Genomic DNA, 18916 nt, shown 5'->3' with positions numbered 1-18916 from the left:
TCGATTTCAAATATAGCATTAAAGCACAATGTTTACCATTTAGTAATAGTCATAACATAATATCTAATAATACTTTCAACTTGATCATCAACATTTAATTTCAAATATAGCATTAAAGCACAATGTTTATCTAATAATAGTTGCAACTTGATCATTAATATCTAATAATAGTTGCAACTTGATCATCAACATTCGATTTCAAATATAGCATTAAAGCACAATGTTTACCATTTAGTAATAGTCATAACATAATATCTAATAATACTTTCAACTTGATCATCAACATTTAATTTCAAATATAGCATTAAAGCACAATGTTTACCATTTAGTAATAATCATAACATAATATCTAATAATAGTTTCAACTTGATCATCAAAATTCAATTTCAAATATAGCATTAAAGCACAATGTTTACCATTTAGTAATAGTCATAACATAATATTTAATAATAGTTGCAACAAGAGTCTTGACCATAAACATCTAATAGCTGCAATTTGATCATCAACATTCAATTTCAAATATAGCATTAAAACACAATGTTTACTATTTAATAATAGTTGGAAAAAGAGTCTTGACCATCAACATCTAAATATAGCATTAAAGCACAATGTTTACCATCAAATAATAGTCGAGATAATATCTAATAATACTTGCAGCAGGAGTGTTGACTATCAGCATCTAAATATAGTATTAAAGCAGTGTTAAAGAGCAACATCCAAATATGGCATTAAAGCATATTAAATCTATGTTTCCCAATACATCAGATTTGATTAGACTTCATATAAAAACATAAATACATTAGATTTGATTTGATTGATACATTAGATTTGATTAGACTTTTTATGATGTTAAAACTATGTTTCTCTTAATATATATAGCAACATCTAAATATAGCATTAAAAGCAGTGTTAAACAGCAACATCCAAATATAGCATTAAAGCATATTAAATCTATGTTTCCCAATACATCAGATTTGATTAGACTTCATATAAAAACATAAATACAACATTAAAGCACATTAAAACTATGGTTCCTGATATATATAGTATTATATTATATATAGCATTATAGTATTATATTATATATAGCATTAGATTTGATATATATAGTATTATATTATATATAGCATTATAGTATTATATTATATATAGCATTAGATTTGATATGGAAACATATACGACAGTATTATAGTATACAGTGTTCTAAACAATATTACAATGTTTTAGGTGGGTTATTACATGTTCGATATATGTTTTGATTATCAATTATGTCATGTTTGATTAAACCAAATTAATTTATTTGTTTCAATTTTTAAATTTTATTTATCTAAAATTTGATTGGTTTACAAGGCTTCACTCTTATTTTGTAATCATTGTTTTACCGTTAGCAGCAGGCAGATCTTGCACTTGCAATATTGTGCTAGATCTCATTCTCATTCGTACTTAAGGGCGACAATACACGTTTACTCGTTTCTAGATGTATGAAACAACCTCTAAATTATAGGTATTTCTCTGGATCATACGTACTTAAGGGCGACAATACACATTTACTCGTTTCTAGATGTATGAAACAACCTCTAAATTATAGGTATTTCTTTGGATCATATACTTTAGTGACATAAATGACATGACATGCAAGGCCTTATTGGCATATTGATTATTAAACATGAGATTTAATGGACATGTTTCAAGCAACACATGCTTTGGGCGTTATTTTTTATTATTATTTTGTGTGTAATTGATTAAGTAACTAAAAACCCATATTTCTACAAAAAAAAACAATTACTACTTTTAAAGAGGTGTCTTAAACATTTAATAACTCTCCCACTTTAATAAAACATTAAAACATTGTAATATTGTTTAGAACACTGTAACACTGTTTTATGCTAATTCGTGTCTTAAACATTTAATAGCTCTCTCATAGTTTAATAAAACATTGCAATATTGTTTTATGCTAATTCAAATCATTTTTATTTAATTAAAAACACGTTATCTAATAAGTCTCCCTCATAGTTTAATAAAACATTATAATATTGTTTTATGCTAGTTCAAATCAGTTTTATTGAATTAAAAAAATATTCTGTCCATAAAAATCTTGTATATTTTTAATTTTTATAATTTTATTACGTCTATTTCTCACCTTTATAATATATTAATTTTGCTTTTAATAATTTAAATAATTTTATAAATGAAAAGAAATATATAAATAGTGTGTTATTTAAATTTAATAAAATATTTAAAAATTACCTTATATTAATTAAAATAAAGAATATAGATAGTGATAAAATTTTATGAATAGTTAGTTATATTTAGTGAAAAAGATTTTAGGATTTTGAATTGAATTGAATTGAATGCAACTTGGTCAAAGATAAATTTTATCCACAAATTCATAATTGATATTTTTTTTTTCAAACTCTGTCAATCATTTTCGTAAAAAATTTTCAACAAATTATTTTTAAAGGAAGTGGACACGTTTAGAAAGTCAAAGTGTTGATGGACATTAACTTGTATTGGATTTTTAATTTTTTTTGCAAAGGGTTTATTATTTTAGTTAAATACATTGTTTATATTTTAACAAAAAGTTGCACAAATGCACATAAAATAAAATAAATATATTATTGGTTTTTTCCACCAAGTGCTTCATTTAATTTGCAATAATCATGCACTTCACCATCCTAATCACACATGATAACTTATTTTTAAAATTTATTATTCTCAATTTTCCAAGCCAAAAACAAAACAAAATTTTTTCGTAATATTAAATTTATATAGATATGAAATCAAAGTTTAATAAAAATTCAAAAATTCTCACCAGGAAGTTAAAGTTCTCTACCTGAATGGTAACATTTTTAAAGAATGCCCCCTTGACTTGAAAAGTGTAGGAACCTATGTTATATGTGCGGAAAATCATGATACAAAGGAATGTCCTTCAATACTAGGTCTTAAAGTTGTCTATCAAGAGAAAGTAATACCAAATCAAATAGAACCCCTTTGTTTTATTGCTAAGAGACCATGGCAAAATCCACAATCAAATATGGTTCAGGGTTTCAACACTTAAGCATATGCACAACCATCACAAAGTAATTACACTGCGCCCATGCCTTGGCAACCTTGGCCTCAAACTTGGGCACAAGGATGGAAAAATCCTTATGGAAAGTATGCTCAATATCCTCAATTTCAACAACCTTATCCTATTTTTCCACCACAATATTTTCCTCAACCCCTTCAACCATCTCAACCTCAAAATTCAAATCCACAACTTTCATTATCACTTCCACAAAGACCAAGTCAGCGGCCTACCCAACCACTTCCAAATCCAAATAATAATAAAAGTTCATAGCCTTTTTACAATATGGAAGGACAATTTGCAAACTTACATGATAGTTCCATTAGATCTAAACAATGTTCAACTTAGATTTGGTAGAGTATTGAAAAGAAGTCACCATCTATTGTTATTCAGGAATCTGAAAAAGAAAACCTCTTTGAGGAAGAAACATCTCATCATCAAGAGGAAAATTCTCAAAAACAAACCACCCCTGCACATCTTGGTGGTGTTCTAATAAAATCAACTTCCATCATAGAACAACCTTCAGTTTATGTTCAAACACCACCTTTTCTTGAAAGATTGAAAATTGATAAAGGGGTATAAAAATAGATATTTGTTGCCCAATGCTTGATTATGATATGATAGATGAATTGGAGAATGTTTGCATAAAAATTCTTTAGTTACAAGCTATCAAAGAAATATTAATATTTGCAAAGACAATTAGGGAGTTAAGTATTCAAAAAACTGGAAGAAAAAGAAAAAAAGTAAAAAGAATCCAGTTAATTGGAAAAATTGCAGATATCATGATGGGAAAAACAACAATTCAGAAATATCTTGATCTTGGAAGTCCCATTGTGAAAACACACATAAGTGGTATTGAAATTGCAAACACATTGATTGATTTAGGAGCAACGATAAACATCATGAGTAAACAAACTATGAATCAATTGAAACTTCCTAATTTTCAATATACACCTGCATTTTTGCAATTAACAAATAGATCTGTTATCAAACCTTATGGTGTTAGAAGATATATTTGTATCCTTAGATTCTTGGGAATATCTTGTTGACTTTATGATCTTGACATCCAAAAATAATTTAGGAAGACACCCATTGATTCTAGGAAGACCATGGTTAGCTACAACTGATGCTTTTATAAGTTGTAGATCCAGTGATATGTTTATCTCTTATGGAAGTTCAACAAATAAATTCACATTATATCCTCCTGCAAAAACAACAATAGAGGTAGAAAGTGAAGAATGGATAGATGATGATATTGATATATGACAAATCTTTGCTACTTCACAAATAGATGAAGAAGATCAGATTTTAAATCTAATGGAAAGTAATGAATCTTCTTCATATTGTGAATCTAGTCAAAGTTTTCAAGAACAATGTAATATTGAATATCTATCATCTCGTCAAATGTCTTTACATTCTATGGAGAAATTTGGCAATTCTTTAATAGAATTTTTTCTAAGGAAAACTTTAAATATTAATGATAATCTGGAAGAATCTCAAAAGGAAGAATTGATAAAGATGTTACAAGAACATTCCTCTGCTTATGCATGGGAATACATTGATATGAAAGGAATTGATCCTAACACTTGTATACATCATATCTATATTGAAGAAAATGCCAAACCAATCTGACAACCCCAGAGAAGAATGAATCCAAATTTAAGGGAAATTGTTAAAGAGGAATTACAAAAATTATTAAATGTGAATTTCATTTATCTAATATCAGATAACCAGTGGGTTTCACCATTGGTATTTGTTCTAAAAAAGAATGGAAAATGGAGAGTATACATTGATTACAGGGAATTGAATAAAGCTACTTTAAAAGATCATTTTCCACTTCCTTTTATAGATCAAGTTTTAGATACATTGACAGGGAAACAATATTTTTCATTCTTGGATGGTTTTAGTGGATATAACTAGATCCAAGTAGCTCCATAAGATCAAGAAAAACCATTTTTACATGTTCATGGGGAACCTATGCTTACCGAGTACTTCCTTTTGGGTTATTTAATGCACCTGCAACATTCCAAAGAGTAATTTTAGGCATTTTATCTGATCTAATTCATGATTGTGTAGAAGTTTACATGGATGATTTTACTATCTATGGAAATTATTTTAAAGAAACTCTTAAAAATCTGGAAAAAAGTTTTCATTAGATGTGAAAAAGCAAATCTCTCATTAAGTCATGAAAAATGTTATGTTTTATGATGTTTACTGAGGGAATTGTTTTAGGACACCATATTACAAGAAATGGAATTAGAGTGGATATATCTAAAGTGGAATTTATTTCTAAATTATCAGTTCCACCCTGTCAAAGAGATATTAGTTTTCTTGGTTTTATTGGTTATTGGAACTCTGACTGCCAAAAATCTCTTGAAACATTGAAAGATAAGATCTTTGAAGCACCCATTTTAAGATGACCAAATTGAAAACCACCTTTTCACATTTCAATTTATGCCTTAGATACAGCTTTAGGAGTTGTATTAGGAAAAAATGATTTAACTCATGCCATTTACTATATCAGTAAAAATTTGCCTCCTGCAGAGTTAAATTATACTATACCAGAAAAGGAGTTTTTAGTTGTTGTACATGCCATTAATAAATTCAGACATTACATCACTAGTTATGAAACCTTCATACACAGATCATTCTACAATTAGATATCTAATGAATAAACCAATTACTAATGGTAGAATTACAAGATGGCTATTATTATTACAAGAATTCAATATTACTATTTTGGATAGACCTGGAAAACAAAACACAATAGCTAACTTTCTATCTAGAATCCAAAATGATAATAATGATGTTCCTGTAGAGGATAATTTTCCTCAGGAATATCTTTTTGCAGTATCTATTAAATCTCCTTGGTTTGTAGATATTGTTAATTAGTTGGCTATAGAGAAGTTACCATCATATTTGTCTCCTTGAGAGAAAAAGAAGATTATTCAAACTAGTGCAACCTATTCCTGGATAAATGAAGAGTTGTACAAGACATGACCTTACCTAATCATTCGAAGATGTGTTAGAGAAAATGAAGTACTAGAAAGTCTCTTAGGATATTATTGGCCTTCTCTTTTTAAGGATGCCAAGGAATATGTTAAGAGATGTGACAGTTGTAAGAGAATGAGAAAATTTGTTCCATTAGATGAAATGCCTTTACAACCTTAGTTACTTATTGAACCTTTTGAAAAATGGGCTCTGGATTTTGTTGGTCCAATCAATCTACCATCAAGACAAAAAAGATATATTTTTGTTTGTACAGATTATGTCACAAAATGGGTAGAATCTAAAACACTTTCTTTTGCTATTGAAAATGTTGTATTTTCATTTCTTTTTAAAGATATTTTCACTCATTTTGGTGTTCCAAGGGAAATTGTGATAGATCGGGGCACTCAATTCACATCCAAGCTAGTACAGAAAATAATGGAGGAATACAAAATCAAACATAGAAAGTCAACTCCATATAATCCACAAGCCAACGGACAAGTTAAATCTACCAACAAAGTAATTGAAGCAATTCTTACCAAAATTGTGCATTTGCATAGAAGGAATTGGGCAGAAAAGCTTCCAGAAGCTTTGTGTGCATATCATACCACATGGAGAAATACAACTGGACACACTCCTTATGAACTTGTTTATAGAAAACAATTTTTGTTTCCTATTGAATTCCAGATAAAGACTTTTAAAACAACAACCAAATTGAGTTTTGATTTATTAGAAGCCCAAAGACAAAGAATGGATCAATTGAATGAACTTGATGAGATGCGACAATATTCTATTCAAAGAACCAATCCAATCCAGTAGCAAAGATCTAGGTGGCATGATAAATTTATTAGAGAAAGAAAATTTCAGCCTAGTGATTGGGCATTGCTTTTTGATTCAAAATTTAAAGATTTTCAAGGAAAATTTGTAACTCATTGGTTTGATCCATATGAAATTGAAACTGTGTTTGATAATAGAGCAGTCAAAATCATAATTATTGATGAAGAGAAGTGACATTCTTTGTAAATGGTCATAGATTACGAATATATCATAAACCATTAACAAAGGAAGAATTCATAAGAAATTTGCAAGATAATCTTGATTTGAAGTTGGTCAAGGAAGACTCTTTTTCTCCTCCAACTTAGTCTTTTACTTTCTTTTTCAAAAATAAAAAATATAATGATAATAATTATTATATAACTTAGTCTTTGGCAGCTTATATTTTATTTTCCCTATTCCAGTCCCATTTTATTTTTATTCCTCTTTTTCTACTTTGAAATAATGCAACTATGGAATTATCAACACTCTGCATCTCTAACAGAATGTTGCAGTTGAATTGGCAGATTGTGACCAGAGAAAATGGAAATGATGATAAAAGAAAAATCCAATGAAGATTGCAGCTGAAGCAACTAGACAACCTACAAAAGACAAATCAAAAGCAGTAAGATAAAGGAGCAAAGGTATGTAAATATTGAGTTATATAATAAAGGTAAACATTTGAATTATGAAATAAAAAGATGATTAACCATTGCTACTACCATATTGAATAATGATTACTCTTAATTGTTTTCACACGATTGTGTGGCTGACGCAGAGGGTTAGAGAGCCAGCGCAGAGAATCAGTAGGCTGACATAGAGGCTAGGGAGGTTGACGCAGAGCCTCATAGAGGTGTTGGAGAGACTTACTGAATATCTACTTCCGAAGAGAGGTATCATTGCCAAATTGATTTCTCTGTCGGGTGAGCCAGTTTGGAACCCATTTGTACTCAAGAAAAACTGCTTAATAATAAAACCCTCATAACTATTGCACTAGTTTTCCCAATTTGGGTTTTTCTGGGGACGATTGTCCAAAAATAACAGTGTTTCTTGTGTGTTTGTCTATTTCTTTTAGTTGATGATATGTAGATGGTTGAGACTACATTTGTGTTTGTTTTCAATATTTATATGGTTAAATAACTTGTTAAGAAATTAAACAAGTAGGTGAAATAAACTAGATAGTGCAGGAAGAATTTCTAACGGGTTAGACTTAGAAATTTCAACAATTGTCCCAGAATTGCTATAGGATTGATCTAGATTTGCTACAGGATTGTGATTAACATAAAGAGAGGGGTCAGATCTTATGTTTTATTTGGAGGAATGAAAAAATAAGTATACCACACCTCCATCATCCATCCTCCGACCCATTTAGTCACTTCTCATCCAAAAATTCATCTTTTCCCATGAAAAGAACCCATTTTCACCATTTATTCCACAATTTTCACCACCACCAGAGTTTCTAGTCCGTATCAATGAGCTCACCATGAATTATCAAAGGTCTTGAATGTTTTTCATGAAGATTTTTGTGATCTTGGAGGGGTCTATGTGACTTCTATAGAAAAAAATCCAATCCTGTAGCACCCTGCACAAACCCTACAGAACCACAGTTGGAGCACCAAATTGAAAGGGAAACCAACATGAAGGTATTGGAGGGTCGCTACTTTGGTCTAAAGAAGCTACAAGACCCTCTATAATCTACTACAGGATTCTTGATCACCCAACAAGTAGCAACATCTAATCCAAAGCGTACATGCATGAAGAACATACCTTGGCATCATCATCTTAACCATAAACAAAACTAAAAAATGAAGTAGATCTCCATTTAGTGAAAAGATAAGCATATCTCCATGCATTCATAAATGAAAGAAGAAGACATCCAAAAACACCTGCAAACACTCTTCAACTCCGAAGTACCATCAAGTAGCTCCATAGGTAAGCAAGGTATGCAAATCAAACCCTTTGGATTCCATGAAGTACTATGTAATTGCTCTCTTGTGTGTCTAAGTATTGGTGGTCACTATAGGCATCCAAGAAAGACCAAATTCTCAACCACCCAAAATTAGGGAGTATAATCAATGTGCTACATGAGTGACCAAAATGCTATAGGAAGGAGAGAAAGTGCATAATTAAGGATGCATCAAGCCTATACCATTGGAAAGGAAAAGTTGTACCCATTCCTATTTTCTCTGGCACAAAAAGCTATAGTAAAGGTTTTTAATATATACCATTATGTGTTTTCCTACAATTTGAGTTGAAGGGATACCCTTATTTTGAGAATAACAATATAAAGAACATGTTTTGTGTTTTATCCTTCACCTCCAGATTTTGAAACACCCTTTAGATCATGCTGAGCCCATAACTCTATCACTGGTGCTGAATTTTTTGGATCTTATAGCAAAGCCAACGAGCACTAATTTTGACTTGTCAAAGTTCTTTTTGAGCCATGGGAATGGGTTTTAATTAAAGGGAACCTACAAATCCCTCAAGTATCCATCAACACCCTAAGGTGCTCACCATTTTCCAGGCCACTGTGTGCATTGATTTTTTTGTTCAAGGTGGGCCCCTTAAGGGTACTAGGCTTGGCAAAGGTCTCATACAACCTTGATTTACCCTCCACTACCTTTCCCTACCTTTAGATCACCTTTTCCACACTCAGGATGCTCATTTATTCAATCTCATAGCACTCTGTCTTGATCTTGTAACACTATGAAAAAAGTATCCAAATGCATTCCAATTTTCCCCACAACACTCCTGACTATCCCTAGGCACTCCATAATGATTATAAAACCATAAAAATGAATAAAATGGAATCATAGACCTAGTAGGACTTTTTTTTAGTTAATAAAGTAGATAGACAATCATTCCCAACAATCTTGTATCGAAACGGTAGCAATTTTCTGTGACTTTTTAGCACATGTTAGCAATGGTATTTTGAGTGATTCCACTTGGATTAAGTCCTAAAAGCATTCTATTTAGTAACAAAATTTATCCCATAGCATTTATATTTGATCAAGTTAGACATTTGATAGGTTAACTAGCTCATTGATTCTAGAATTTTTGGTTTTTAGAGTAGTAATTTTCAACTATTTTTTAGCAAATGTAACAATGGTATTTTTGAATGATTCCATTTGGATTGGAGTCCTATGACATCCTAATTAATAAAATTTTTTTCCCCATCTCATTTTCATTTGATTTGCTTGGGCATTTGGCAAGTTAACTTGAGAGAGAGACATTTTGTAACAATCATATAACAATTTGTTTTCGAGATCTTCCTTGCCCAAATTTGCTCAAAATTCATGGTAGAAGTAGATTTATAGCCTATGAATGCCCTGATACCACTTTGGCTTAGGCTTGGTTAGATCATCATTTAACTCTTACATTGCTTACTTCTTAAATGTTGATTTCTGCAATTAGTCTAGATTTACTTTCCAACAAAAGTAGAATATATTTGCTTATTGTTATTTACCTTTTGCAACTTAGGATTGACGACTTACCTAGATATTTGCTCATTTGAAGTTGATTCATTACCTTTTTTCACTTGCATCAAAGGGAATCAGACTAGGATGAGGAAGGTGTCTATTACACATATAGTGTTAACCTCTCTTAAGTTTGTATGAACCCCAGGTTGATAATTTAAGTCGATAGCTTCAGGAATTGCAACATTATTGTTGCAATATTGAGAATCTTCAATTGTGACATCTCTGAACAACATTGAACCAATTGATGACATTTAAGAAGTTTCCAAACACTTGAAGATAGTGACAATATTTTTCCAAAGCCCAACATAAGAGAAGTTTTAGAGAACCTTTTCAAATTTTTTATTTATAATATGCATGCAATTTTATGAATTAATGCTCTTGTGAATTTGGCAATTGTAATGAATATGTCTTTTATGTTTTACTTCCATGTCTCTCCTCTTGATAGTAAGCATATGGACATAAAAGGTATACATAAGGTATATCTATTGACATGTGTTTAATAGTTCCAAAATTGTATTGTCACTATTAAAGAATATATGATTTTATATTAAAGTTTTTATATTTCACCATAAATCTAATGCATGAATACAATGTGTATATGATGATGTCCACAATGAAATTCACATTGTAGTGAGTGGTTAAGTCTCTTATAATTCCACTTAACAATATAGAGGTGGTTAATTGGACACATCATTATATTGGGTAAGTTGGAAAATGTAAAGACACCATATCCTTTCGCCAATTTCACCTGCAAGAAGGAAACAACTCTATGAGCAATTGTCCATCATCTTGTTATATCTATTTCCTATACAAGAAAAGGGTTCATGCTCATGCTCCATTAGCCATTTACATTAATTTTTATAGACAAAAGGTGATAAATTATTTTCTTAAACCTATTTCCTATACAAGGGTTGATGCTCATGCTCCATTAATCATTGCATTTTACATTTTTCTATAAACATAAAAAAAGATTAGAAAAAGCCTTATTAAGCATACTTTAAGGTGAAAATCAAGAATTACAAATGACATAAACCAAAACAAATAACTTTCTTTGTAAATATTATATTTGGAATTTAAACACAATTCAATAGACTACCAAGTAACATATTTGTTCCTAACAGTAATCAATACACACTACACATTACAACAATCTGCAATCATAAGGCCCACAACTACTAAAATCCCCAAAATCTTATGAGTTCATTAATGATGAAAATGGTACTCCAACAAATAAATAGTATAACTCAAGAATATAGTTAACCTTTTATACCTAATGCAAGTCACTTCAATTATTGTATTTTACATTATTTCTATGAACAAAAAAATTGATTAAAACAAACTCATCAAGCATACTTCAAGGTGGAAAACAATTTCAAATGCCATAAACCAAAACAAACAAATCTATTTGCAAATAATATCTTTGGAATGTAATGAAAAATCAATAGAACACCAAATAACATGTTATCATTTCCTCACATTGGTTGGCACACACCACACATTGCAACAATCCACAATCATAAAGTCCAAGTCCACAACTACTAGAATCGCCACATCCTTAACAATGAGGTCATTAATGATGAAAATGGTACTAGAACAAATAAATAGTCTAAGTCGAGAATCTAGTAAATCTCTTCTACCAAATGCAAGTCCCTTTCAATCATATGTTTGTAGTAAATTTCAACTTTTCCTTCGTTTTTGGTCAGACAAAACATTATCATGATGCATGTGAGAGAGGGAGATAAAGAGAGAGAAAAGAAAAAAGTGCCTAGGAAAGGAAAAATATCAACAGAATGCAAATTGGGTAGAATAAGAATGTATGTGCTTGGAAGGAAAGGTAGATTTGAAGGCAATAAAAGTTCAAAAATTGTATGTGGAAAAAGGATGCAAGCAGGAAGTAACAAATTTGCAAGGGTAATTTCTACTAAACCCATTAACACAAAGTGTTTGTATACTTAGAAGCAAGCATTTAGAAAATTCCTTGATGGCTCAACTATGCATAAACTCTCATCAAGCTCCATGTGATGTTGTAGAGTAGAAAAATTGAAAAGACAAACAAGGAAAAAAAAATTAGTCAAATCCGATGTTTATGAACACCAAAGTCCACGGAAAAAAATTATGGTAAATCAAGGGCCACAACACCCATTCCAAGAAGAAAATCTTGCCTGTACCAGTAAACATTAATTGCAAGCACATAAAAAGGGAAGAAAAAGCTTCAAGAATTCACTCAAGCTAGCAGCTAAGCATATGACCATGATTCTAAACTACTTCCTTTTTCTTCCTTACATGCAATTACAATGTAACCTTGGGTTCTAAATTTTATATAGAAAACATTTTGGGTTCCATTAGATGTTATTATCTTATGCACATGAATAAAGTACACTATTATCTCTCTCTCTCCCCCCCCCTCTTTGATGTGCACAAATAAATGTGTACAAATATGTGTGAATGAGAGGATAAATTATAGTTGGGTTGCACCAATTTTTACTTACATTCTAAATGTTTGTCACAATTCGGATGACAAAAATATCTGCTTGAAAGTAAAAAAAGAAAGCAAACATTAGTTAACATGCAAACAACATATCTTAAAGTAATATCACAAAATATAAATGCATAAGAATGCTGAAAATGTAATTTTGTCAGAAGATAACCTGGTTGTTCCAACATTGTCAATTTGCTTATGTATTTCATTCATATAAATAGGAAACAAAGTAGACCTGAAAATTCAAAAATTAATCTTCAATAAAACATGATAAAATTTGCATGACTATCCAAGATAATCTTCCTAATAGCACATGATATCGTGGTATCTAGAATTAAGAAAATAAATAACCAATTAACAACACATAATGAACTTGCCAACTTAACAAAAATTGTACCGAATTCTCGTTTTTTAAGAGGCTGCATTAAATCATGATTTTTGTACTGATTTTGAAAAGTGTTGATGCAACACTAACCTTTTTTTTCGAAAAACATATTTTTGAAACTTTAAATTTTTGTATGTATTAAGTATGGACATTTTTTTTAAATGTTGGTGATTTTCATACCAATTTTGAAAAGTGTTGATACAACATCAACCTTTTTTTGGGACATATTTATGACAATTTAATTTTTCTTATGTATTTGGACCCTTTTTTTTAAATGTTGGTAATTTTCATGTTAGATTTCAAAAGCATTGATGTAACATCAACTTTTTTTGTTGGGTGGGAGGGGACGAGGGGTGTATATTTTTCACACTTTAAATTTTCTTATGCCTTAAGTATGCACATATTGTTTTAAACGTTGGTTATCTAACCATTTTTCAAGTTGTCTTCTTCTTCTTCTTCTTTCTTCCTGAGATGTTTGTTTTTGAAGTGTTTTTCAAGTTTGTTTTTGTTTTTTTTTTCAATGTTTTTGTCATGAAATTTTCAGTTTTTTGCAAAGTTGAATAATAATAATAATAAAATTAATATTTTGAAGTTATTATTATTATTATTATTTTTAAAATCGGAATGAGTAAAATTTGTATTAAATATGTGCCCAATCACAACATATACATGGGAAGTTTTAAAGTATGATCCCTTTCTTCTAAGTCCCTGGGGCTAGAATTTTCTATAAGCATTTTTTAGGACTACATACTATGGCAAAAATCAGATCAGTTATGGAGGTATAGATTTTATAAAAACGACCAAGTAGAAGACAAAATTTACGACATAATGTATGTCAATTACAGATGACTTATTCCCCAAAATTTGTCTGATTGAGGTCCAAACCCTACTTGCGTTGCCTCTAAGTTTCACTATCAATTTCACAGAGCCTAGTATTCAGGAAGTTTACATATTCTTCGAGGTCCACTAGCTAACTGTGCAAAGCCTTTGTCTCATCATCTTGCCTAGTCAATTTTGTCGTTGAGTCTGGAGCTCCTCCAACGCTTGCATGTTGGCCATCATTTGATCCTTGAGTTTCAGATTGGTTACAATCAGGTCCACCTGGAGCACATCAATTTTCTATTGAGAAATCTAAAGGGCTACAACTAAGATGATTTCTCTTCAACTTCATAATTGTTTGTGATGTATTTTTAATTTTCTTGATTATTAACTTATCTTATTATTATGTTGTTATTATCATCAAACAACTACCAAAACAAAAAGATCAACAATACACAAGAACACATGATGTAGGTTGCAAGCAAGGGCCAAAACCTCTCCAATTGAGAGGAAAACCCGCAAATCTCTTCTCTTCTTATAGAATCTTCAAATGACGAATTCTGAGACCTTTAGACCAAGACCAAATACCCTTCCAAGGCCAAGTCAGACCTTCTTGATGATGTGCTTCCTCTATCAAAGTCAAACCCAATCAAATCTCCTCCAACTGCAACTTCGACCCCCAGCTACAGAATTTCGGCCTCTACTGCAGGTCTGAAATTTTCGACCCTTGCAACAGTTACTGCTTCCACACGTGAGCATTTTTTAGGCTTCCAAGGCTTCCTTTGACCTTCGCTTGGGTTTCTCCTTCTTCTAGGGCTTGTAGGTGACCTAATAGACCTTCCTTCGACCTTCTTTCTACAATTTCCTCAACTTTGACCTTGCAACATCAAAACCCTAGCCTTCCTCTTTCACACGTGTGTGTGTGTGTGTGAGAGAGAGAGAGAGAGAGAGAGAAATAACCCAAACCTTCATCCTTCATTCTTCATCCTTCTTCCTTCTTCGCTAGCCTTCTTCTGCTTCTCCTTCACTTAGATGATGAGAAGATGAGTGAGTGTCCATAGGAGGTCGAGTTCCCTCCTATATATAGGCTTCCAAGGAGGACGACATGCCCTAATGAGGCTGACTTGGTCTTGGAAGGTATTTTGACACTTTTAAATACATAAATAATTCATTTAACAAGGTACAATGTGCTCGATGGGGTCTTATTCATATGCAATGACTCTTTTGACTTCTTGACCCTAGGACAAACCTTAGAAACACTCAATGGGTGCTTGACCTCTAAATAAAAGACAAAAATAACAATAATAAGATTTTCTTTCTTTTTACAATGTACAATAATCAAAAGTACATTTCATATTTATGAAGACTGAACCTAGTTACACATTTCAACACTCCCTCTTAACTAGGGAGGTATTCATAATGGTACATGGGCATTATCAAACTGAAGAGATCTCCTAAGAAGAGTTGAATTGACAAGCCATCTCATAATCTATCATTCCAGCTTATCTCTTTGCATCATAGCAACCAACATTGTCACATAGCAAGGCCTTGACTAACATCTCTATCTCTCCACAAGATCAGAGCACAATGTTGACGAAACCAATGACTGATAGACACCATCATCATTGTCTCTCAAGGCACATACCCCACCCAGGTGTTCACAGGGCATGTCCTTTTAGGAAAATTCCTATCTTGGAATAACACATCCTCAAGGAATTTCCTCTTTGACTACTCTTACATCTTGGATTCCCTACCTCATCCTCAAAGAGTATCAGAAACCAAATGCTTACCCAATCCTCCATTCTTTCTTCATGAAGTGAAGACAAGAATGATGTGTCTATCTCTCCCTCTCAACTAGGGAGGATATATCAACCAATCCAAGCTTGTCTCTCAAATACACAAGCTTCTTATTAGGAAGAGATTTTGTCAAGATGTCAGCTACCTGCTCATCAGTGGAGATATATTGTAGTTGCAACACTCCATCTTGCACCAAATTTCATATGTAGTGATACTTGTTATTTATGTGTTTTGTCTTTCCATGGAACACTGGGTCTTCAGACAACCTTATACAGCTGGTGTTATCACAATGTATCACTATAGGGTCCATCGATCCTTCAAACAAGTTGGAAAACAACTTCCTCAACCAGATAACTTCTCTGCTTACTTCACAGGTTGTAATGTATTCAACCTCAACACTATTCAAAGCAATTGATTCTTGCTTTCTACTCATCCAAGATATCATGGAGGATCCCAAACTAAAACATCCTCCAGTAGTACTTCTCCCATCCATCTCTCTGCCTCCCCAATCAGAATATGTATATCTAGTCAAGTGGACATCATTATTTCTATCATATTTCAGGAAGTAGTGGATTGCTCCTTGCAGATATCTCAGTATATGTTTGGCTACTATCCAACGATCATGCTTAGGCTCTACCTAGAACTGACTGAGAATATTCATAACAAAACAAATGTTTGGTAGAGTATTTACCAAATACATCAGTGAACCAACCAATTGTATATACCTTGTCAGATCCATAGGGCTTAATTAAAAACTTCTTAGCCTCTTCAAGTTTGTGATCATATGGGTTGTCATAGGTTTGTAATCCATCATGTCAAACCTTTTCAACATTTTGATCACATACTTTCCTGGACCTAGATATATCTCATCAAGTCCTTGCCAAACTTCCAACCCCAAAAAATATTGCATCAACCCTAGATCCTTCATATCAAATTCTGCTGTCAATTTCCTTTTACACTTTTGAATACAAACTTCCACACATGTCATGAAAAGATCATCCACATATAGAAGAATGATTACAGGCTCATCCTTCACAACCTTGATGTAGAGATTTGGATCAATAGAACTCTCCATGAAGCTCAAACTTTGTAGGTATGTGCCCATGCTTGCATACCAAGCCCTTGGCGCTTTCTTAAGGACATAAAGTGCCTTCTTCAACCTGCATACACGAGTCTCTCTATACTTTACTTCAAATCCCAAGGGTTGTTCTATATAGACTTTTTCATCGATAGTACCATTCAGGAATGTTGTCTTGACATCCATTTGATGGATGTTCCATCCCATCAATGTTGCCAAAGAGACCAACAATCGTATAGTTGTATACCTTGTTGTAGGTGCAAATGTCTCTTCATAATTGATGCCTTCCTGTTGGGAGAAACCCCTAGCCACAAATCTTGCCTTATATTTATCAATACTTCCATCTGCTACATACTTAATCTTGTAGAACCACTTGGAAGTTACCACAGATTTGTCTTCAGGCCTAGAAACAATCTCCCACACTCCATTCTTCATTACTGGTTGATATTCTTCATTCATGGCATCTTTCCATTCTTGATGTTTGACAACCTCTTCAAAAGTGGATGGTTCTGCTTCAATCAATTTTGTCATATAGGCTACATACCTTGAATATCTTTTAGGCTTCTTACTTTCCCTAAATGTACCCTTGGCTACTCCATGTCCCTCTGCATCTAGAAGAGTAGACTTTAACCAATTAGGTCTCTTTCTACTCTCGGGGATGATGACTTGTTGCACAAGTTCACTGGGACCTACTTCTTCATGATTTGAATCCTCTTCCTCCCTAGTGCACTCTTCTTCAAATATTGGAAGTTCATCATTAGAGTCAATCGGGAGGTCCTTTGATTTCTTGAATGTAATTCTTTCATCAAAGATCACATCTCAGGTCACTTCTATACGATGTCTTCCTTTATGTAGATTTTATATTCCTTTGAAGTATTACTATAACCAACAAATATTCCCTTCATGCTTGTAGGATCCAACTTCTTTCTCTTATCTTTCAGAATGTGAATATAGACAAGACAACCAAATATTCGGAGATGGTCTACACTTGGTTTCTTCCCAATGAATGCTTCCTTAGGAGTCATGTTATCTAGTGATCTGTGAGGACTTCGATTTTGAACATACATAGCATTTTTTGTTGCTTCACCCCATAGAAATTTAGGCAAGTCTTGATCATGTAACATGGCTCTAACACTTTCCTCAATCGATCGATTCTTTCGTTCAACAACTCCATTTTGTTCAGGATTATATGGGACTATTAGCTCCCTCTTAATCCCAACCTCCTTATAGAAAGCTATGAGTTCCTTAGATGTGTATTCTCCTCCATTGTCAGATCTTAGTACCTTTATCCTCCTTTCTGTAAGGTTCTCTACTTCAACTTTGAATTCTTGAAATTTTTCGAATACTTCATCCTTGGACTTCAACAAATAGATCCAAGTTTTCCTTGAGTGGTCATCAATGAATGCTACATAGTATAGATGACCTCCAAGAGACTTTGTAGACATAGGACCATAAACATCAGAGTGAATGAGATCCAAAATTTCTTTTGACCTTGAAGCACTGCTTCCAAATGGTCTCTTAACATTTTAACCTAATGCACATCCCTTGCATACTCCTTCATGATCCTCCTTGAGTTCAGGGATATCATTCACCATCGAATTTAGCGCCGGTGAGATTTTGTAGTGAAGGTGTCCAAACCTTTGATGCCAAAGTTCACATGTGACTTACTTCAATGTGAACCAAAGCTTGAGAGAGAGGGTTCATTAATCTGTAGAGTCTTCCTTCACAAATCCTAATGATTTTTCAATTGTCGATGCTAGAGATTTTATTCCATACCACAACCTTTCTATCTATAAAAGCTACTCTATCTCCCTTATCTTCTAGGCATGATATAGAAAGTAATTTTTTTTTGCAAACCTAGTACAAATAGAATTCTATTGAGATAATGTTTCCTCCATTTTCTAGCTCCAGTGAAGTTGATCCAATTCCTCTTACAGGATAACTCTTCTTATCACCAAGTTCAACAAAGTAGGAATATTTTCCTCTTGATAAGGTCTTTAGTTGTTTGTGC

General features: G+C 32.3%; 1 protein-coding gene across 4 annotated transcripts in view; it reads right to left on the bottom strand.

Annotated features, from left to right (window-relative positions):
• Positions 1–10824: 10824 nt before the first annotated feature.
• Positions 10825–18916, bottom strand: part of LOC149228263 (fanconi anemia group F protein (FANCF)) — a 529519-nt gene continuing 521427 nt past the window's right edge. The window contains exons 8-10 of one of the 4 annotated variants that reach the window (XM_089375663.1): positions 12996–13061; positions 12837–12874; positions 10825–11095 (exon numbers count right to left, since the gene is read on the bottom strand). In XM_089375663.1, coding sequence (XP_089231789.1) covers positions 11025–11095; positions 12837–12874; positions 12996–13061 — 175 coding nt within the window. In that variant the 3' untranslated portion in view covers positions 10825–11024. The remainder of the gene's footprint in view (positions 11096–12836; positions 12875–12995; positions 13062–18916) is intronic. The other 3 variants (XR_016247192.1, XM_089375661.1, XM_089375662.1) reach the window with 3 other exon arrangements.

This window comes from Pinus tabuliformis, chromosome J (genome assembly GCF_031772625.1).
Source record: "Pinus tabuliformis cultivar Carrire ecotype Pingquan chromosome J, CPIR1, whole genome shotgun sequence".
NCBI classification, from domain to species: domain Eukaryota; kingdom Viridiplantae; phylum Streptophyta; class Pinopsida; order Pinales; family Pinaceae; genus Pinus; species Pinus tabuliformis.
This window is presented reverse-complemented; position numbering and strand designations above follow the sequence as displayed.